The sequence below is a fragment of the Brachycentrus maculatus genome, unplaced genomic scaffold, assembly GCF_059751285.1.
Source record: "Brachycentrus maculatus isolate JH-2025_06_01 unplaced genomic scaffold, ASM5975128v1 h1tg000472l, whole genome shotgun sequence".
NCBI lineage: Eukaryota > Metazoa > Arthropoda > Insecta > Trichoptera > Brachycentridae > Brachycentrus > Brachycentrus maculatus.
Genome location: NW_028281219.1, coordinates 523275 through 548775, shown reverse-complemented (window position 1 = coordinate 548775; position 25501 = coordinate 523275). Strand labels below are relative to the sequence as shown.

Sequence of the window (25501 nt, the reverse complement as noted above, 5' to 3'; positions counted from 1 at the left end):
TTGGTCTGGGTATGTGTGATGTGTTTTTCACATAAACATTCCCTATCCTTGCTTTCCTACCTGCAGACAAGCGTTTAAAAATAGAGGCTTTGCGGGTTATTCCTTTAAAAAAATGTTTTTTAAATACGTATTACAGTCAATTATAGTGCTATTTACCAAGTAAAATTTAAATGGAAAAATATTACCACAAAATGGCTGCTGAATCAATTAATGAAATTATATAAAAATCGTAGTACTTTTATAAAATGAGAAAATTAAAAATACCTTAGAGCGATTTTTGAGTGCCGTCGTATTCCATTTTTACCTAAGTGGCACTATCAACGTTTTGACGAGAAAGATTGAATTATATTTTCATTAATTTCTAATCGATAACCATTAACAGGACTGATTCCTATATCCACTTTATCGACAATTTCCGCTTGAATTGACGTAAGTAAGATATGGAAACACCAAAGTATTTAAATAGCAAACAATTTTGTTTAACTATTTCACGAAAATATGTTTTTCTAGCTGATGCAATTAAAATATGTATATCATATTCTAATTTCTGTTATCGCAAAAGATAACAAATTCACATACCCGCACATACATAAACGCACACATATAAACAATATTTTAATCAATATTATTTTAATTAAAGTATTAAAAATCAACATACCGTTTCCAAACAACTGAAGACTGCTAGAAAGCGAACAAGCGATCCCATTTTTCAGCTGAACTTTTGAAGGCACATTTTTACACTTTTATTCACATTTATTTTTATTGTTTTATATTTTTATGGACAGGTTTATTCACGAAAATTTTATTAAAATAACTCGTCTTAATTTATTTGTACCGAAAAACATTTTTGTTAAAAAAGTGTTTAAACTTCATGTGTTGAAAAAATAAACATTATTTTTGAAAGACTGAAAGCCTGAAGTGAAACAGATCCCAGGTTTACTTTGTAAAAATTCGAGTCATATGACATATCGTACTATTTAAAAAAAATACTTATCTAGGAATTATCAAGATTTTGATTGATAGCATTGAATAAGAAGCGTGTTGAGATAGGAATACGAATGTCTAAGTATTTACAGGGCTAATGATCTGTCATTATCTGGTTGAATTTATCAATATACGTGGAGCAAATCTAGCATTTATTTATACAGTGAAACCTCTATCTATCGTTCCTCGAATAATCGTTTTCCCGGATGTTTCGTTTATTTGTTATACCCCGAATTCAATTCATACAAAAAAAGATCGCATCGATCGTTTCTATTCTTGAAATTTCCACCTACTACTGGTTATGCAGATTGGGAGGACGGTATCTTTACTCGATCGTATCTCCTTGTGTATTGACTTTTTTATACCGCATTCATTGTATTCCCACATTCAAGTTTATTTAAATAGGTCCCTTTAAAAACGATAGATAGAGGTTTCACTGTATTAACAAAAAATTGGATAACTAACTAACCATCACGCTGTTTCCCCGCAGGGGTAGGCAGATGGAATCGAACGCCAAACCACTCTGTCTTTGCAAACATTCTACGCCTCTTCCACATTCATGCATCTCCTTATACATACCCGACAATTATTACGACTCCTGACCCGGCCGCTTTCAAGTATTTGACATACCTGATTGAGCCAAGTTTTCCTCGGTTTTTCTCTGCTTATTTTTCCAACTACATTCGCCTCATAAATTTGTTTAACCGTTCATTCCTCACTCATACGTTCCACATGTCCAAACCATCTCAACACACCTTTCTTAAATTTATCGATAATGCTTATCTCAGCCTTGCATTCTTTCCTTATTTCATCATTCGAACATCTATCAAACTTCGTTTTACCACACATTCGCATGAGGGATCGCATTTAATACACTAAAAATATTGCTATTGATATGCTTTACTTCTAATGATGTTTTAATTATGTTTTAAATTAAGTACTCATTCTGAAAACATAAATAAATACGGACTAATTATTTTCATTTTTATGACATTTACTCATTGCTATGTGCATATTTCGCATTGAATTAAACCAAGACACATATAGCAAGGCTGTCTTATGACCTCGCGATTTCACTCGACGGAAAGTCCTAGTCGTCAGTGTCATGAGATAGATATGTATCTTATACTTTCTGATGTACACACATATAACTTTTAGCCCTTATGTCGATATAAGATAATTAATTGCGTAAAAACAAGTAACAGCAAAAAAAAATTGACATCTCATCACAGATGAAGAAGAATATGGAAGTCTGGGCATTTACGGGGCTGACGACCGTCATAGGCTGGTTTGAGTGATCGCTTTACACACTTGCAACATTCACCAATTCTACCCATTAGTGACAACCACACTACTGAAATTCTTGGAAGTTCTATATATATATATATACATTGTTCTTCAATCACTAGAACTTCACTAGAGACATCTATTGGTCATCATTACTCCTATAATCCAGATTTGTGAACAAGTATTTGGACAATTACAAATATTAATGTTAATTTTTACAATTTGATGTTTAATAGGAAATGAATTAATATTTTTAAGCTGGTTTAAATGATTTCTTTACACACGTGTAACATTCACCAATTTCACCCATTATTGACAACCACACTACTGAAATTCTTGGAAGTTCCATATATATGAACCAATTTTAAAACATTGTTCTTGAATCACTAGAACTTTACTAGAGACATCTAGTGGTAAGATGAAAAGAAGCTTTTTACTAAGCAGAAACTCTTTTATTAGTATGTGAGGTCCGAATCCTGGATTATACACATGATCACACACACGATTATAATTACAGCAAAAAATTAACCAAATATGTACTATGAAGTGAAATTTTTTACAGCATTTTGAGTGCATCCAAATACTTGTTCTCAAATCTGAGTTTTTACACTTAGGGGTTATTTTTTTCATTTCGACATCTCAACATGGATGAAAAAAATATATGGAAGTCAAGAATTTATAGAGCTTCCTACCCGTCATAGGCTGGTTTAAGTAATTACTATAAAAGTGTATTCAGACGTGTAACATTCATCATTGCATAACACAATTACTTTTCCAATATTTCGATATGTGAAAATTTTAAAATAATTACTATCCAGATTGAAAAATTATATTTAGAACTTTTATTTCATTCAAAAAATTAATACTCTAAAATCTATTTAATTTTACGAATAAAAATTAAATGATTTTTATACATCGTTCAATATATTTTCAGTTTTATGAAAAACCTATTTTAATTTATTGAAAAAAATGCGAGAAAGAAAAACAATGGAATTAATAGCCATTGATGAAAAAAGTAATCACAATTACTATAAGGACTATTGCTGTCGTGTAATTAACGATCAATACAACACTGAATCGATATTGTAAAGTACCCTATGCACCATAAGAGTCAGAAAAAAATGCAATACGGATTTCAATGTTACTAATAAATAAAAACTAATACTTAGATAAGGACGAGGAGAAGCGCACATGAAAAAATGCGCACATATACAATTTTTGTCATTACATCCCGCTATGAGCCACTGCTTTTTTCTTTACTGATAATCTTGAATACATGTCTTAAAAACTTTCTGTTATCACTTATCACTTCCTGGTATATTCTCTCAAGAGTCATGGAGTCAAGGCAAGTGATATTATTTAATATTTTATATTACTGTATTTATTTACCAATAAATATAAATAAATAAAATAGATAGAAATATATAACAATAAAACCAGAAGACCCCTTCAGATTGTGTTTCTGATGCCGTTTATAGCAGATAGTTTTTATCTTTTTGATAACAACATCGATGCATCAGGCAATGATATATTTCTTTTGTGTTCGATAAATTATCATAGAATAAATTAATTTAAGATATGCTGGCAAGAACAAAAAAATACGTGTTTTACAGATGAGAAATAATAATAATATAAATAATAAATTTATATAATTTATACAGCGATATTTCCGCAAAATACTACCTCAATGGCACGTGAGTAAGGGATTACGAGTATAGAAAAAAAATATGGAATTCCATACATTATAAGGAATTTTTATCCTCTTATGTATGGAAGTGAAGTATGGAGTTAGCAAAAAAGGTGAATAAAAACTTAATGCAGTCGAAATGCGTTTTCTCATACGAATGTGCGGTAAAACGATGTATCGCAGATATTCGAATGGTGAAATAAGGAAAGAAAACAAAGGTGAGATGGGCATTATATGTAGATAAAATTAAGAAAGATGTGTTGAGATAGTTTGTTCGTGTGAAGAAAGAACAGTATAACAATTTTATGGGAGAAATTTAGTTGGAAATAAAAGCAAAAAAGCAAAAACTTGTCATAATCAAGTATTTCAAATACTTGAAACCGGTCAGGTCAGAGTCGAAATAATCGGCGGGAAAGTGTAAGGAGATACATAATGTGGAAGAGGCGAAGATTGTTTTGCATGTATAGAGTGGTGTGGTGTTCTATTTTCTTATGGTTAGTTAGTTAGTATTTTTTAACAATAAATATGGGAGTCGAACACTGCAATATATTGTTGCCGACGGATGTTAGAGGTCAAAATAAAATATGGGACAAAGGCAAAATAAAGGAATGGGTAAATGATCAAGAGTTCATTTTATGAAAATTGTAAAATATTTATATTCTTAATTTTTTTCTCTTTTTTTTGTGTCTATATTAGGTTAAAAACAATAAAAAAATTATTAAAAAAGAACTCCACCGACAAGACACACAAGGTGGCTTGGTGGGTCTCTGCAAAAAAAAGTTCTACATACGTATAAATTGTGATTTAAATAAATGTATACAAATAAAAAAAATAAAAATGTATTTAAAATAAATCCATAAAAAAACCATAACATCAATATACTCAACACAAAGCAATGCATAACCATTGTAAAATTATACAATTAAAAATGAGTCAATTTATTTATTTTCCATTTGACCAGACTAAGCCACAGCAAGGCGTGTCTGGATATAGTTAGTTAAGAAAAAATATTTTTGTCTTTGCGACACACCTAAGATCAAACATTTAGGCGGATATTCGATAACCCACAACTTAATTTTCTTCAAACCCAGGTAACATTGAACGTAATTGATTTATTTTTATTAAAACACCATTTTTGTATTGAATAATAAGTTTTTCTTCGAAATAAATATGTTTTTGAAAAGAGTTATTTAAAAACAAAAATAAAAAATAAATACATGAAAGTATTTTTTCAATGTATATTCTAAAAAGAAATCAAATTCCATGTTTTTTTTCAAATGTACGCGGAAACGCGTCTGGCCCTTAAAGCGGCCCGTTGCGTTCAGAATTTGAACGTTTGAGATCTCAGCCTTAAGATCAAATAGTACATAATGAGAAATTAAATACCTCATTGCCAGAATAAAAAAAATATTTTTACACTGCGAGTTGAACAATAGCAATTAATTAATGATAATTTACAAATTCATTCTGATATCGTCATACACAATTTTCTGATATGGCTTGATTATGCAACTCAAATAATTTGTTTTTGCAATGTTACAAAATTTAAAAAAAATTACTTCCATTTTTTTCCTATCCATTTGCTCACGTAACGTTACATGTAAATATACAAGTAGGTACGTATATGGAGCAGCACGTCGGAAGTCATTATTAACTTTTGAGTTCATTCCTTAATAAAATTCTTATGTAATAAAATTTGTATTCGCGGAAATATGAAACTGAAGTAATATTTGACACGAAATACCTGTATTAAATATTTTCATTACTTTTACCGCACAATATGAACATATCGCTCACTCATTTCAACAATGTCATATATCAAAAAACGTAAATATTCAGTTGTGCATGTTTTCGGAATGCTAAAAAAATGTACTATATCCCAGCAAAGGCGGCATATGTTTAACTTAATATTTACCCGCTACATGGCAGAAAGTGTTGTTTTTGCATTTTGAAGAAAATGTATTGTTTAATTATTTTTTTAAATATACTCAATATTTTAAAAATGGAGAAAAAACCTTCAGGTTTTACCTAAAAAGATCTGTTGCACAGCAAAAAATTCAATTATTGGCTTGATATTTATTTTTAATAAATTGTATTATATTTTTAAACTTCAAAAACGTTCTCCTGAAATAATAAAAATAATAAAAACCCTTATCCGCACCAAATGGTGCAAAGGGCACTGTTTCATATAAACGCAGTGTTATCTTGATCGTTTACACATGAAGGAAAGGTGATCAGCCCTCCGCTTCAGGTACCAGTCCAGGGTAATATTAAATAAATATTACAGTGAAAAAATCACTTATATTTATTTTACCCCCCCCTGGGAATCGAACCCGGGACCTCCAGAACGGTAGCCGAGCGTGCTGACCATTACACTACGGAGGCGGACAAAAAAAAACAAGTTTTTTTATTTATGACGTTCTTGAAAGAAATGAGCGATTTATCAAATTTTCATGCATAAAAACATTATAATTTTCGAAAAACGATAAAATATAGGGTTGTACATTAATAGTGTCATAGTTATAGTTCTGCCTCCGTAGTATAATGGTCGGCACGCTCGGCTGCCGTTCAGATAAAATTCTGTGATTTATATAAAATATAAAGATTAGCTTTATCGTTAGAAAATTAAATTTGTTTAAAAAAGCAAATTTTGATTTAGATTAGATATAAGTACAAAATTGTAATTATGTATTCTGGTATAGAAGAAAGAAAATACAATAATATGGTAAAAATATGGATTATCATTATGCGATAACACAGATCAAATTTAAACAGATCAAGTAAAATCGAGATACGTTATAGTTGTGTACTGAGGTAAACTATAGTCTTGCATTAATAATAAAATAAAAAAAATTAAAATTTTCTTTCTACATTTTTTTTAAAGAGAAATGTTTTTTTTTATTATTTACTCAAATATTTCAATTTCATACTATTCTGTGAGCCTAAGCGGCTTATTATTAGAAATAGGTATTAAATTGTGGTAGAGTGGGTTCGAACCAAGAAACTCTGACTTAAGAGTCCGCGACCCTAACCACGGGACCACAACCCGACACATTTTCGTAATATACTACCTCAAGGGCTCTACAATTCAGAGATATAACTAATGAGTATCTTTATCTCAGTTTAATATTTATTTTTAGCTTATATGCATTCAAAGTTAAGTGGTTAGAATATTTGGCTATCATAAAAAAGTCCCAAGCTCGATTACCAGGTCAAAATAAATAATAATAAAAAACATTCTTATTTTCGGATTCTAGTTTTTTTACTGACATTTCTTGGTGCAACTATATTTTATATAAAAACAAAAACTTTATAGTTCATTTCCACTTTTTTATATAAGCAGTGACCGGGTTTTGTCGTTACCGACATCACCAGACTGGTCTCTGATATTTATTTAATATTACTTTGTACTGGTCCCCGAAGCAAAGAACTGATCACCTTGCCTTCATGTTATAAATGATAAAATTAACATTGTATCAATTAAATACAGTGCCCCACGCGCCATTGGGTCCGATTAAGCGTCAGTAGTAGAAGTAAATTTTTGATGTTAAATTTTCAAGTATATTCGGAGCTATACACACGCAACACAATTTAAGTAATTTGTTTAATATAATCAAATCCAATAACCGAATAATGAAGCGACTTCTTTCAAAGTTGTCTTTATTTTAAATCGGTTTTTTAGTTTGTTTATCCGTCACTGACTCAATATTTACTTACTATGATAAGAAGAGTATTAAACATCTTTAAAATAATTTTCTTTTTTAATGGGTATCTCAACTTTATATGAAACATCTCTGGTTTTTTTTTATATAAAAAAAGATGGAAGTCTAGGTATCCCAGGCCTTACGAACTGGCATTGTTTAACCTTAAGCGATACTTTTAATATTGACATCTTATCCATAGGGTGAATAACCCAGTGACTGATATAATAAATTTTATAAATATTTTCTTTTTAAGTCAAATAAGTTAGAATATGTCAGTAAAATTAACATATATCACCTGTATGTAGTTAAAACATCAAGGCACTGTATACAATTTAAAAAATCACGACCTATTTGTTTGAACTAAAATACTGTTTTTTTTTTAATCGAAACACCACGAGTTTTCAACTATTTTCAACTATGAATATAAGCGTCAATCTGGTTATAAAAAAATAAGTCACTGATAGCTACATATATCCAATAGTGGTAAAAAGTTGATGGTTCGCCACATTACACGAAGTGAATTACCACACGCTGATCTTATACCGCAGATGGCACACCAAACACTAATTAAAAGCACTCATCACCATATTTTACCCATATTAGCATTAGCAATAAACATAAGTTACTTCAAGGTGTTAACTGTCTTGTGGAATCACCTAAATATTAACACGTTGCTTAATTTTTAATTATTTTACTCTTCAAATAATTTGTGTTGCGAGAACACGTAAATACGTACGATTGCAATTGTAAATAATTTTCGATTGAGCCAATATTATCACTAGATAATGTCGCTTCTTATTGAAAAGATAAGGAACGTGAATCATTAAGAATACATTTTTTTGTATTTTAAAAGCATTGATCACCTTTCCATACTGTATTAATCGATCAAGATAATACTGCTTACAAAGGGTTTTCACTACAAATTGGACGTTTTAAAAACCAAATTGGACGGAATATTGTATTTTGTAAAAAAAGTTTTTAAAATATATTCATATTAGTACTACATGCCATATACCCAGGGGCGTACATTCCATAAAGGCAGAAAAATAGTGCCTATCCTAACTTACCAGCGTAACATATAAAAACACAACCAGTACCTATCCTACCTTACTAAGTAGAACCTGGCTTACCTTACTACCTACCCTAGTAAGTAGTACTAGCTTACCTTACTACCTACCTCTTCAACCTACCCAAGTAAGTAGTACCTAGCTTACCTTACTACCTACCTCTACAGCCTACCTTAATTAATTATCTGTGCTCGCCACTGCATATACCGCCAGTACGATTATGTAACTGGTATTTAGATTACTGATATGGACTTAATGTTAATGTTCTTATTCATAGTCTATATGGTGACAAGCTTGTATCACGTCAAGTTTTGATGTGACAGTCATAATATAATTTGTATGGACCCCATACGTTGAAACTGTAAAAGTGGTTGGTATCTAGACATGTTTTAGTCTAAGGAATTTTAAAAAAAGATAATTATGGAGTGAAAATAGAAATAGATTTACTTATAATTATTTAATATGATTACATTATATCACTTACTCCTTTCAATAAAGTCAAATACCAAAAAACTTGATTTTTCAGGAGATCGTTTTTAAAGTTTAAAAATACGATGAAATGTATTAAAAATAAATATCAAGCCACTTATTTAACTTTTTACTGTGCAACAGATCTTTTTAGGTTAAACCTAAATATTTTTTCTCCATTTGAAAAATATTTAGTATATTTAAAAAAAATATTTAACAATACCTTTTATTCAAAATACAAAAACAACACTTTCTGCCCTGTAGCGGGTAAATATTAAGTTAAAAATTGTAGCTTTTGCTGGGATATAGTACATTTTCTGGGCATTCCGAATACATGCACAACTGAAAATTGATGATTTTTGATATATGACTTTGTTATTTTCATATTATTTTTGACATCTCATCAAAGATGAAGAAGAATATGGAAGTCTGAGCATTTACGGGGCTGACGAATTATAAGCTTAAATAATAAAAATGAAAATGATATTTTCTGGCGTTTCTCATGTGTGTAATTATAATCCAGGATTCGGATCTCACATACTAATATAAGAGTTTTTGCTTAATAAAAAGCTTCTTTACATCTCACCAATAGATGTCTCTAGTGAGGTTCTATTGATTTAAGAACAAGGTTTCTAAATTGGTTCATATATACAGAACTTTCAAGAATTTGAGTAGTGTGGTTGTCAATAATGGGTAGAATTGGTGAATGTTACACGTGTGTAAAGTGATCACTTAAACCAGCCTATGACGGTCGTCAGCCCCGTAAATGCCCAGACTTCCATATTCTTCTTCATCTTTGATGAGATGTCAAAAATAATAAGTCAAACTTTAGTCAAGATCAGAATTGAAAATGGTTCATAGTTTATTTTTTCTTGTATATTATTATAATTAGAATTATTACTATACATAACGTTATTTCCGTAAAATACGACATCAAGAGCTTACTTATTTAAATCAAAATATTTAATAATACGTTTTGTTTAAACTAGATTATGATTATCTAAATATAATATTATACATATTATTTACAACACTTAGGGTAGGTATGTCCAAATCCTTGTGTACAAATCTGGGTTTCATTCCTTAGGACTTATTTTTACATTTTGACTATTTGAGAATATGGAAGTCTCCGTATTTACAGGGCCTACGACCCGTAAATATCCTGTAAATACCCAGAATTTACTTAACCAGTCCGGGAGTATGGACGTAAATGAACGTCAGTGCGAATTTTCCTTAAGGTCGAGACTGACCGGAGCATTTCGTCGTAACGTAACATGTTACGATGCGAGCATTCAGGCAGTCAGTACAGCGAGCCGATCGTTCCACATGTCAAAACCATCTCAAAATACATTTTTTTTAATTTATCCATCATGCTTATCTTGGCTTTGCATTTTTTTTCCTTATTTCACCATTCGTACATCTATCATACATTGTTTTGCCGCACATACGTCTGAGGGATCGCATTTCAACTGCATTCAGTCCACTTTCATCCTACTTTTGTTAATTCTGATCATATCAAGTTTTTCTCAGTCTTCCCCGTTTTTCAACTACATTCACTTCATAAATTCATTTTACTGTTCTATCCTACTCATTCGCTCCGCATGTCTAAACCATCTCAACATACTATTTTTAATAATTAATGTTTGTAAAATGAAATTTTTAATTTTTTCCCTAATCTTAGAGAAATGTCGAACGTTAGGACTTAAAGCAACGAGGTGTTCCTCTATCAACACGAATGACTTTTATTTTTTATCATAAAATACATTGATAACAATATTTCGAAATCGCCAAAAATTCTTTACTTTTGCAATACCTTATCCATTAATCTCTAAAGAATTTTCTGATGACTTAGTGCAATAAGTATTTTCTCCCCGACATGCGACATTTCGACCTCCATTGCAGGTCAAATCACAACCCTGGATGTGATCCTTGCTATGAAGGTCAAAACATCGGAATGCAAAATAATTTATTAATAATAAATAATAATAAAAACCCTTATCCGCACCCCAATGGTGCATAGGGCACTGCTTCATATGAACACAGTGTTATCTTGATCGTTTACACACGAAGGAAAGGTGATCAGCCCTCCGCTTCAGGTAACAGTCCAGGGTAATATTGAATAAATATTACAGTGAAAAAATCATTAATATTTATTTGACCCCCCTGGGAATCGAACCCGGACAAAATAATTTATTAGTTTATTAATAATTTATTAAAATTAATTTATAGAATTATCAACAAAAAAACGTCAACAAAATATCGGCTGTCCAAACTCAAAACACAGTAAGGGACATTTTTTTGTAGCACGGTTTTTTTGCATTTTTGGACTAAGTAGATTCTACTTAGTACAAAAATGCAAAAAAAACGTACTACAAAAAAATGTCCCTTACTGTGTTTTGAGTTTGGACAGCCGATATTATGCGAATACAACAGTGGCCTTAGAAATATATGTAGAGCATGGTACATAAATTTAAAGACTTGAAAAAATAACATCAACAGAATTTGTTTACATTTCTCTATGTATGTATGTATGTCAATATGTTTATGTATGAAAACATTTATTTATATTTATATATTTACACACACATTTTGTTTGTTAGAGCCAAAATCACTTTCAAACGAAAGGAGGTTTAAAAAAATATATATTTCGGAACATCTTTACACATTTTGACAGAAAATAAGTTTGTTTCATTTTAATACAATATCAGACACTGGATTATTCACGCAATGGATGATATATCAATATATATGTATATTATAGGTTTATACATATATATTGTAGGTATACATATTTTTATATATATTATAGGTTTATCAAATACATACGAAGATCTATCGTTTCTCAGCTTACGACCTGGTGTTTCGCTGTCTAGTGGTCGAACCTGGGACATCCAGTATGGTAGCCAAATGTTCTAACCACTACTAGTGCAGTAGTCGGATTAGCTCAGGTAGCCCGTAAGAGCACCTCATTTTAATTATTATTACATTTATTTCAACAATACAATGAACCAAACTCTCTCCGCATATTGAACATGATTTGCTAATTACTGATGTGTAACGTACGAAGAATAGCAAAATACACATATGTACATACATACGTAATACATATATGGAGAGTGTAATACATCTACAAAAAATATTTTATAAAATGTATTGAAGAGTATCTATTTATCGGATGTGGGCCTCATACTGAGTACCTAACTATTTGAAGTTTATTGGTCAGTTTTTTAATCAAAGTAATGAACTCAATATCTTTTATAATGCGCCATAATTTAGCTACTATCCGACCGTTATCGAATATTTAATGAAAATTCATATTCTCTCTTTTATCACTTTACACACGTGTAACATTCACCAATTCTACCCATTATTGACAACCACACTACTCAAATTCTTGGATGTTCTATATATATGAACCAATTTAGAAACCTTGTTCTTGAATCACTAGAACTTCACTAGAGACATCTATTGGTGAGATGTAAAGAAGCTTTTTATTAAGCAGAAACACTTCCATATTCTTCTTCATCTTTAATGAGATGTCAAAAATAATATGAAAATGGCTCCTGTAATTGGAGATAATCCAGATTTTGTGAACAAGTATTTGGACACACTCAAAATGTTGTACTAATCCCTTTCACTGCCTGCACCGGGGTACTTCTAGAAAATTTGGTGACGGATTTACAAACTTGTATTTATTTAGATTGGCGGTGACAGGTATATTGAAAGCTTTTAAATGTAAATTCACAGTAAAATCGGGATACAATTTTATATTGTTTCACATTTTCAATAAATTTCGGAATATAGTTCAAAAAAATAAATCGCTTTGCAGGAGCAGATCTGTCAGGAAACTTAGATGCTTCTGTATCAGATTTGGGCATGCGGTGGGACAACTTTCAATGAACGTAGATACCAATTATAAGTTGAAAATAAAATAATTAAAGTAAGATATTTGCAAGCAATATACATAATTTTTTGGGTCTTCGACCCCTGACCGCACTCAAATGAAGCAAAAGTCACCGTATGGGACCGATGCGGTGTTATATTGATTGTTAATTACATAAATGCAAGGCGATCACTATTGCGCTGGCATTTAGTAGTGAAATATATTTTTTTGGTTATATTAGGTTAGGTTAACGTATTAATAAATATTATTTGTATTCATAACTTAAATTATAACTTTAAAATAAATAAATAATAATTAAATTGCGAATTCAGCGTATAAACGGTACCTGGCGACTGGCGTATTGGTATTTTCGTTTTTCAAGCACATTATAATGTTTTTTATTTTTATTTTGTTTAAAAATTAAGCACTTGAATTGCACCATTTATTGAGTTTATTTTTTTCATTACACACTACAAGTTTAATATGTAAAACTACAGATGTTTTCATCGACGGGTGATTATTTATATATTTTAATTTAAACACTTTATTTCATATCTTATTCATATTTTTTGTGACTAAACACTTCCACTTTACAAAATTGTAGAAATATATATGAAAACGTTTTTCGAATATTTTTCACAACAAAACACATCTCGGCTGACGTGATCACTGTTCACCATTCAATCGATAATTGTTAAAATTTCGATTTCGTATGCATGAGTTTTCATTTCTTATTATAATGTACACATTGTGCATGTATAAGATTATAATATACTCGTTTGTATACGTAAATTAAAATATACGTATGTAATCGTCTTTCACGAATTACTTCTTGTCATACTTTTCAACTTCCGGTACTCTGCATAACACCGAGTCATCTTCGAAACGTTATGTGAAATCATACATGTACGGCCTGTAACAGGGCTGTCCAAAGCGTCGAACGCAGTCTATTTTTTATATTAAAAGCATTCTTAACTTTGTGCCATGGTAAAATAACACTCTACTTATCATTTTATTTTTTGACATCTCATCAAAGATGAAGAAGAAAATGGAAGTCTGGGCATTTACGGGGCTGACGACCGTCATAGGCTGGTTTTAGTGATCACTTTACACATGCGTAACATTCACCAATTCTACCCATTATTGAAAACCACACTACTCAAATTCTTGGTTCAATTCAAAGTTCTATAAATATGAACTCATTTCGAAACGTTGTTCTTGAATCACTACATAGAACTTCACTAGAGTCATCTTTTGGTGAGATAATTCAGATTTGTATTTGGACACACTCGAAATGTGGTAAACTCTCCATATTATTCATCGATCATTTTGTGTAATACCATTAAAGTGTTCTTTTTATGAGAATTGCATTAAGTATTTACCGTGTTTATTATGTGCAAAGTTTATGGATTATTAAGTAGATTTTTGTTTCTTCTAATTCAAAAAAAATGTTTTATTTTTATCTGTGTTGGGAACAGAAGGGATAACTTAGTATGGGCCAATCAGGAGCTACTTATTCATTGCTGGGAGGAAACCACGAAAAACTCTTCAGGAGAAGCCGAACTGATGAATATCGTCAACAGACCTTCCGATCTAGTGGAAGAACTAGAACGGAAGGTCTGTTGACGATAAGCCTGTTGACCCGAAAGGGTTCAGCATTTTGTATGAGCTTGATTTATGGTACTAATGTCCTTCACTGGTAGATCATGTTTCCAGCGCAACATGATTAAAAAGAATATTCAAATCCCAACATAGATGAAGAAGAAGATGAAAGTATGGGTATTCACAGAGCTTACGACCTGTCATAGTTTGGTTTGAATGATCACTTAATACAGGTACAACATTCACCTTTATACCCATGATTGAAAACTTCATTACTATATTTTTATAAACTTATATTTATTATTTATTTATTTTCCGCTTCTATAGTAGCGGATTTGGCTACTTATTTAATTACTACTAATTTGGCGATTTGGATATGTTTTTTTCTCTTTAATATGTATTTTACATTGCCCTGGACTGGTATTTAAACCGAAGGACTGATCACCTTGACTTCATGTATATTATTAATGATCAGCTCAATATTACATTAATTCGATGTTGTACCCTATGTACCATTGGGCGCGAATGAAAGTCGGCAGTAGTAGAATTTTTAAAATTTAGTATAAACTTATTTTGGCTTTGAATTACTACATTTTGATGAGTAATTACACAAATGATGTTAGAAGAACGCCTCGTATAATTTAAAAAATCGGCTCGCTCACAGTGATCAAAAGTTTGGCCACCCCCTGGTCTATAACAATATCATTCAAATTGGGGCATGTAAAAAAAAATCATTTTAAATTAAATTTGTTTTTTATTAATACTAACTAACTAACTAACCATCACGCCGCTTTCCCGCAGGGGTAGGCAGAGAGAATAGAGCGCCACACCACTCTGTCCTTGCAAACATTCTTCGCCTCTTTCACGTTCATGCATCTCCTCATACTACATACCCGCCGATTGTTACGACTCCTAACCTGACCACTTTCAAGAATTTGGCATACCTGATCGTGCGATGTTTTTCTCGGTCTTCCTCTGCTTCTTTTCTGAAATATATATATATATATATATATATATATATATATATATATATATATATATATATATATATATATATATATATATATATATATATATATATATATATATATATATATATATATATATATATATATATATATATATATATATATATATATATATATATATATATATATATATATATATATATATATATATATATATATATATATATATATATATATATATATATATATATATATATATATATATATATATATATATATATATATATATATATATATATATATATATATATATATATATATATATATATATACTCAGCTGTATGAATTCGTCATATTTCACAAACAAATGATAGGTAACATGTAGAATAAACAGAATTGAGATTTATAAAATAGGTATGTTAATAAAATTTCATAAGTTGGACTTAATTTTTAAGCTACGGCATTTTGTTTTTGCTTAGCGTTAATATGATAAAAGAAATTGAGTAAGTACATTTTTACAAAATTCATTATCTATGCTTTAATCCTGAAAGTATGTTTGCATATCGCTCACTCCTTTCAAGAACGTCATAAATCAAAAAACTTGATTTCTCAGGAGATCGCTTTTAAAGTTTAAAAATATAATACAATGTATTAAAAATAAATATCAAGCCACTTATTGAACTTTTTAATTTGCAACAGATCTTTTTAGGTAAAACCTGAAGGTTTTTTCTCCATTTTGAAAAAATAACTAAACAATACCTTTTATTCAAAATGTAAAAACAACACTTTCTGCCCTGTAGCGGATAAATATTAAGTTTAAAATATGCCGCTTTTGCTGGGATATAGTACATTTTCTGGGCATTCTGAAAACATGCACAACTGAAAATTGACAATTTTTGATTTATGACGTTTTTGAAAGGAGTGAGCGATATATCGCTCACTCCATTCAACAACGTCATATATCAAAAACTTGATTTTTCAGGAGATTGTGTTTAAAGTTTAAAAAATAATGAAATGTAATAAAAATAAATATCAAGCCAATAATTTAACTTTTCACTGTGCAACAGATCTTTTTAGGTAAAACCTGAATGTTTTTTCTCAATTTGAAAAATATTAAGTATATTTAAAAAAATAATTAAACAATACCTTTTCTTCAAAATACAAAAACAACAATTTCTGCCCTGTAGCGGGTAAATATTAAGTTAAAAATATGTTGCTTTTGCTGGAATATAGTACATTTTCTGGGCATTCCGAAAACATGCACAACTGAAAATTATCAATTTTTGATTTATGACGTTCTTGAAAGGAGTGAGCGATATATGTTTATATGTGTGCATAATTGACTTTATGCAGTTGCGAAATTTGAAAGGATTAATTTTTCGCAAATCAATCAGATGTCAACGCACTTACTCATGTTTTAAATCCCTTTGAAATATTTTTCCACCTTTAGACCATGACAAATCTATAAAAATAGACATGTAAATGTTCGTTTGTTTAAAATCTCCTATAAATCTCACGGATTGATTTAAAATTTTGACACAAATTCGCAAAAGAATAAGCGCGCATTTTTATCTTTCTTGAAAAATAAAAAAGTCCGCCTCCGTAGTGTAATGGTCAGCACCCTCGGCTGCGGTACCGGAAGTCCCGGGTTCCATTCCCAGGGGGGGGTCAAATAAATATTAGAGATTTTTTCTCTCTAATGTTTATTCAATGTTACCTTAGACTGGTATCTGAAGCGGAGGGCTGATCACCTTTCCTTCATGTGTTAACGATCAAGATAATACTACGTTTATATGATGCAGTGCCCTATGCACCATCGGGTGCGGATGAGGGTTTGAAAAAGATTTTAATATAAATGAAAGGTCAGTATTAGTTTGTTAAAAATCTCAAATTATCTCAAGTTATATAATTTTTGACATCTCATCAAAGATGAAAAAGTAACATTCACCAATTTTACCCATTATAGACAACCACACTACTCAAATTCTTGGAAGTCCTACAATATATATGTATATGAATCAATTTTGAAACATTGTTCTTGTATCACTAGATCTTCACTAGAGACATCTATTGGTGAGATGAAAAGAAACTTTTTATTGAGCAGAAACTCTTTTATTAGTATGTCAGGTCCGAATCCTGGATTAATTGGAGATAATCCAGATTTTGTGAACAAGTATTTGGCACACTCAAAATGTTGTGAATTATCTCGAGTTATTCACCGATTGCTTTAAATTTTTGACACAACGTTTCACTCAGTGACTACCTATTACAGGTAAAAACATTTTTTTAAATCATTTTTATCGCAATGGGAACGCCATCTGTTGAATGTCACATGCATTACACTTAGTTAATCAATGTTTTCGATTGCTTTATTGTTCATGATATTTTAATGTAAATATTCTCATCGCTGTGCATTTCAATGTGTGCTTTTTATTTTATTTCTTTATTTTCCATTTAACCCGACTGAATCTCAGCAGTGCATGGTCGGGTACAGCTAGTAAATAAATAAAATAATAAAATCAAAAAGTTATATGTGAATAACGAAAACTGAAAAATCAGAAATATCAATCTTCCAGTTTTTGTGTGAAATGTCTATCAACAACAAAAATCTCACAATATTGGATTTTATTGTTCAAAATTCAAAATAAATAAATTATCAAATTGTTTCCATTAAATAATGAAACAATTCAAATTACGGGCAAAGCCGGGTAAAAATGCCATTTGAAAAAAATTGTAAAATTTATACAAAAAAACATGTCATAAATAAACCCTGAAGAGGGCAACAGGTTGTTGCCGAAACTAGTTGGTTGTTAATAAAAATGTGAGTGGATAAAAAAACAAAGCCTTTTTATTTCTCAAAATAATATATCACTATGATCCACAAAATTAATGCTTTCAATATTAAAATATATATATATATATGTATATATATATATATATATATATATATATATATATATATATATATATATATATATATATAGATATATATATATATATATATATATATATATATATATATATATATATATATATCGGGTCCGCCAAATAACTTTTTTTTTTTGAAAATGCTATAAAAAAAAAACTTCGTAGCTTCGGCTGTGTGGCACGTAGCGCCGTCCTGTTGAAACCAAATGTTGCCAATATCCTCCTCTTCAATTTTTGTGAACAAAAATCCGTTCAACATGGCCCGATAACGATCGCCATTGACTGTAACGGCCACTCCTTGCTCATTTTCAAAGAAAAATGGCCCAATTATGCCTCTGGACCAAAATCCGCACCAAACAGTGACTCGTTTTGGGTGTACCGGCTTTTCAATGTATGCGTGCGGGTTTTCTGTGCCCCAAATACGACAATTTTGCTTGTTTACATACCCGCCAAGATCAAAATGAGCTTCATCCGAAAAGATGATTTTTTTGGCAAAATCGGCATCTTCTGTAAGTCGATCGCAGGCCCACTCAGCGAAGCGAAAACGCATTGGATGGTCAGTTGGCTTCAACTCCTGAACCAATTGGACTTTGTATGGCGTCATACCAAGGTCTTTATGCAAAATTCGTCTCAATGATGTCTCCGAAATGTTCAATTGTTGAGAACGACGGTGAATTGATGTTGATGGCGCTTCACGCACACTTTCTGCCACAACATCGATATTCTCGGGTGTACGCACTGTTTTTGGCTTTTCACGCTTTGGTTTATCGATGAGGATGCCAGTTTCTTTCACTTTTTTCACAAGATAACGAACATACGGAGCTGACGGTGCTTCTCTTCTTCCAAAAACCGTACGCAATTTTCGCACACATTCTGCAACATTACCATGATTTTCAAAGTAATGTCGCAATATTTTCCAGCGTTGTTCAAGCGTATACACAACCATATTCGCTCAGCGGAAGGATAAAACTAATTATCTGTCAAATCAGACATGAGCTAAGTGTTACCATTCACGAAATAAGCACTAGTTGAAAAAAAAAACTTTAGATGGCGGACCCTATATATATATATATATATATATATATATATATATATATATATATATATATATATATATATATATATATATATATATATATATATATATATATACATATATATATATATATATATATATACATATATATATATATATATATATATATATATATATATATATATATATATATATATATATATATATATATATGGAGTCTGGGCACCATCATACGCCACGTGTGTAAATTGATCACTTAAACCAGCCTATCTTCAGATCCGGATCCTCTTCATCTATGTTGAGATGTCAAAAATAATATTTTTTAAAAATCTTTAACAGTAAGGTTTTCATAAGAACATTACTTAAGTGAGGTACTTAATTTATTGATTTGGCGTTTAATTTATAGAGCTCCCTTTTAATTTTTGTATTAATTTTTAAATCAAACACAGATTTTTTTAGTATACTGAGTTGTCACAATATTAATTTTTCACAATAACAATCGTCAGAATATAAATTTTTATGTGTTTTTGTTAATAAAATTAGTAGACTCAAAAAATCTGTGTTTGATTTAAAAATTAACACATAAATTAGGTACTTAAAGTCAAATTTGTATGTCATTCTTTTTAGCACGTTTCTAGGTTCTCATCTCGTAAGACGATTTGTCAATTTGCTTTTAATAAGGTTCATGCTTAAAAAAAAATGTTTACATGAATAACTAGAGTCAAAGAGTCCCGCAGATATTTGTGCCATAGCCGTACCTAAAAGGTCAAAAAACCTTATCCGGTTCCGGAGTCACACCCTTCGACCTTTGTATTAGATTATTTTATTACCTTTATAAAATTAAACAACTTTGTTTTAACCACTTTTTTATTATAAGTACACTTTAACCTACCGGTTTCGACAAGAACCTTGTAATCATCAGGGTTTATTAAATTCTAAAACATTAAAAACATTGAAATACTCATAATTACATTCCCTTACCAAAAACTTCCACTCACTCCGTAAAAAATCCTAAATGTTATTTTTATTGTACATTGCGTAGCAACTCCAATAACAACTACAAATTTAGTATATATTTCTATTTGTAGTAGTTTTTTGGATAAAAATAACATTTAGGATTTTTACGGAGTGAGTGGAAGTTTTTGGTAAGGGAATGAAATTAATTATGAGTATTTTAATATTTTTAATGTTTTAGAATTTAATAAACCCTGACGATACAAAGTTTTTATCAAAACCGGTAGGTTAAAGTGTACTTAAAATAAAAAAGTGGCTAAAACAAAGTCGTTTAATTTTATAAAGTTTATAAAATGTGGCACAAAGTATCTGCGAAAAACATTCACGAAACATTATATTACCACTCTTATGTAACTGAAAGATACTTCCGGGCCACATAGTGTCAGTGTGTCTATCTGAGTTCACTATTTATCACATTATTATATTCTTATCTTTCCAGTATGACAACAGCTTCTTTTACCTTTTTTGTGGGTCTTCAGTTCACCAATTTGACCTCCAATCAAAAGATAAAAAACACATTGGTACTGGCGTGTTTAAGTGTTTCATCATTTTAATACGCGACTGAAAAAAAATATTCAACACGCCGATATGAAGATATTGCATCAAGAGGGAGACAGATACATTAATTATTGTCATTTAATTATTTTTTAAAAATTACATTGAAAATAATATTTCTTAATTATGTGTTATGCTTTAATTTGGACGATACAGTAAAACCTCGATATAACGGACTTATTGAGGTGAGGGGTGTCCGCTATACAAAAGTTTACTTCCTTTGAAACCCTTATCCGAACCCGATGGTGCATAGGGCACTGCATCATAGCTACCGCTATGTTGAACAATATCTCATTGGATATTGATCTGTTCCATGTGTCTGAAGGAGTTTTCCGTAGCGGGATTCTTCTATACCTTTAGCTATAGTCTTCTTGCATATTTTTTTATTTTAATGTATAGGTACACTTTAAATTTTAAGTTTGTAATGTGTATCTTAACTGTAAATAAATCAATTGAAATTGAAATAACATAAACGCATTGCCATGTATGTACGTACGTGTATATACTCGTAGATCATTAACACGTGAAGGAAAGGTGATCAGTCCTCCGTTTCAGGTACCAGTCTAGGGTAATATTAAATATATATTAGAGTTTTATATTATCCACTGACACTTCGTGATGGAATTGCATTTTTAATATATTATTAGATTAAAACCAATATTTTTAGCTTTTCCACTTTTTTTATTTGACCAGCGACCGGGTTTCGTCGTTACCGACATCATCAAACTGGTCTGATGATGTCGGTAACGACGAAACCCGGTCGCTGGTCAAATAAAAAAAGTGGAAAAGCTAAAAATATTGGTTTTAATCTAATAATATATTAAATATTAGAGTGAATAATCACTTTCATTTATTTTACCCCCCGCTGGGAAGTGTAGTGTAATAGTATATAAAAACAGGTTAAATAAATCAAAAAACTTGAAAAATATGAGCACTGCATTTAGATATAAATAAAGAATACAAAACACAAAGAAAATTCTATTTTGATATCGACGCGCTTGCTTTCAGTAATCCTGCTTCGAAAAATGAAGCAAGTATTGTTTGCAATTCTGAAATTTTGCGACATAATTTGTGATTATCATGTGCGCTAAAAATATTTACATGCGGAGACACTTGACTTTAATCTTGTATAATATTAACAGGACGTTTTAAAAAAATAGATTTAATAAAAATAGATATCCGAATTTCGTTAAATAGAGGTACGTTATATGGAGGTTTTACTGTATTTTATTGTATACGATGGAGGCAGGTCCAGATAAAGCACCTATATTGTTTTTTTATCATACCCATAAGATCAAGGCTCTAGAATATTTGATTTTGTATTTTTAGTAAAAAAAATTATTTTTACTATCCCAATTTCATCAATATGTAAGTCTCAATTTACTTTTTATTTTACTTTAGCATATAAGTATTTCGGCTCAAAACAGGCTTTGCCTAAAGAGCTAAAACGCAGATAAATTAAATTAAATTAAATAAACACCAACCATAATTTGCGTAGTTTCAGCTTGAGGTTATCATTACAGAATAAAAAAATAATAATAGTGAAAAACCTATCAAATTTTATGTTATTTTTAAATGTTTCCATTGGAAGATCGGCTCCTCTTTATGCAAGGTTTTTGATCACCTCTGCCACGTAGAAAACTTTTCATTCCACCCTCATGGAATCTTAACCTCATGTAGGTACCTACCTTATGTAGGTACCTACCTACAATCAACCTTATGTAGGTACCTACCTACAATCTAAATACGAGTAGGTACGTCTTTTTTGTAACTTATTGTTGTGAAAATTATATTAAAATACATGACAAACTCATCCTTACTAAGTATTGAACTCTTACGAATTATTCATTAGAATATTCTCGACTTATCGTATCGTAAGTGGCGCGCATATTCGTTTAAAATATCATTTATTTCTGGTTGTTAGGTGAAAATGAAATAAAGTTACGTTTTTTATATCGGACAATTTATCGCTCGATTTAAAATATAATTTGAAATGAACATTTTTTGCGCGCAATTACTAAAATTTTCGTAATCCTTGAGGCGTCATGGAATAAATATAATAACATGTTATTTTACTAATAATTGAGTTTATAATTATTATTGGTGACGATTAATATTGGTAATGACGTTGGTCGACATAAGTAAGTTATCAGTTTCACGAAGCGAAGAGTTATCACATTAAAATGTTATTTTTTTACTGTACCATCGCGTGATATTAACTCTAAAGACGATGAAATACCGATATTTTTTACAAAATGTTAAAACAGTCCCCGGCCAAGTATTGAAAATTCTTTCCTACACAAAATTTATGAAAATGAAAAGGTTTTCAGCAATTTAAAAAAGAAACTGAAATTCTTTTGTAAATAATAAGGTTTTTGCATTTACGAAATGAAATACCGAATTTAAATATTAAGGATTATCAATTTCGTCCACCAATATATGGTATACAAAAACCCAGACATATAATATGTACATATCGCCCACTCCTTTCAAGAACGTAATAAATCAAAAAACTTGATTTTTCAGGAGAACGTTTTTAAAGTTCAATAATATCATACAATGTATTAAAAATAAATATCAACCCACATATTGAACTTTTTATTGTGTAACAGATCTTTTTAGGTAAAACCTGAAGGTTTTTCCTCTATTTGAAAAATATGTAGTATATTTAAAAATATAATTAAACAATACCTTTTCTTAAAAATGCAAAAACAACACTTTCTGCCCTGAAGCGGGTAAATATTAAGTTAAAAATATGTCTCTTTTGCTGGGATATAGTATATTTTCTGAGCATTCCGAAAACATGCACAACTGAAAATTGACGAATTTTGATTTATGACGTTCTTGAAAGGAGTGAGCGATATGTAACAACACCTTTTTCAACCTAAAAATCAACCATAGTTTTATAATAATTCGAGGAAAACTATGAAAATATTTACATTAATATTTTTAATGATTTCGGTAAAATATACGAAAAATAAACGTTTTTATTACTATTTTTATTTATTAAACCGTATAATGATGACGTATGGAAGTGCACCATGGAGTTGGCAAAAGAAGGATAAAAGCAGACTGAATGCAGTCAAAATGCGATCCCTCAGTCGAATGTGTTGCAAATCGATGTATGATAGATGTTCGAATGGTGAAAAAAGGAAGGAATGTAAAGCTGAGATAAGCATTACCGATATAATTTTAAAAAAGGTGTATTGAGATGGTTTGGACACGTGGAACGAATTTGTGAGAAAAGAACGATAAAACAGATTTATTAGGCTAATGCTCTTGGAAAAATTAGTAGAGAAAGACCGAGGAAACCTTGGCATAAACAGGTATGTCAAAAATTGTCAGAGCACTTTTTCTTCTTCTTATTACCCTTATCCGCACCCAACGGTTCATAGAGCTATGCATCGCATTGACGCAGTGTTACCTTGATCGTTACTCACATTAAGGTAAGGTTATCACTCATGCGCTTCAGAGACCAGTCCAGGATAATAATAAAGAAATATTAGATTGTAATATCACCAATATTTTTTTTCACCCCCCCCTCCCTGGGAATTGAACCCGGGACGTCCATCACGGTAGCTAAACACGCTAGCCATTACACAATGGAGGCGAAAATTTTTCAATGTGCAAAAACACTTTAGTAGGATATGTTATTTCAAATTTTAACGCAAAATGGTCTTCAATTAATATTCGCGATAAAAATCTAGATTACAATAAATATTTTAACATATCGTAGTCGTACAGGAGAAAGTGACTAACTGACAAAACGTAAAATGTTTAGGAGGGCCATTTAAGTTACTTTTGCTTGGCAACAAAATATGCATCAATGCAGTTAGTCATTTTTAACAAGACTATTGTAATTCCAGTTTAAAATCACTTTGGGGTTTTTTCAGGGCAATATTAAGCTATTAAGATATCAAATAGTCAATGATCACATTTTTGTAAAAAATGCACTTGGTCACTTTCTCCTGTATGACTACGATATATCGCTCACTCCTTTCAAGAACGTCATAAATCAAAATAATTGATTTTTCAAGAGAACGTTTTTAAAGTTAAAAAAAATAACACAATGTATTAAAAATAAATATCAAGCCACTTATTGAATTTTTTACTGTGCAACAGATCTTTTTAGGTAAAACCTGAAGGTTTTTTTTCCATTTGAAAAATATTTAGTATGTTTAAAAAAATAATTAAACAAAACCTTTTCTTCGAAATGCAAAAACAATATTTTCTGCCCTGTAGCGGGTATATATTATGTTAAAAACATGCCTTTTTTGCTGGGATATGGTACATTTTCTGGGCATTCCAAAAACATGCA

At 30.4% G+C, this 25501-nt stretch overlaps 1 protein-coding gene across 6 annotated transcripts in view; it reads right to left on the bottom strand.

Annotated features, from left to right (window-relative positions):
• The window catches only part of LOC148302225 (uncharacterized), a 48134-nt gene that overhangs the window by 16252 nt on the left and 6381 nt on the right, over positions 1–25501 (bottom strand). For 2 of the 6 annotated variants that reach the window (XM_088271930.1, XM_088271931.1), the window contains exon 3: positions 659–819. The exons of 3 other annotated variants lie outside the window; for them this stretch is intronic. In XM_088271930.1, the coding sequence (XP_088128056.1) occupies positions 659–706 (48 nt within the window). In that variant the 5' untranslated portion in view covers positions 707–819. Of the gene's footprint in view, positions 1–658; positions 820–13426; positions 13925–25501 lie in introns of those variants that run through there. One more of the 6 variants, XM_088271932.1, reaches the window with a different exon arrangement.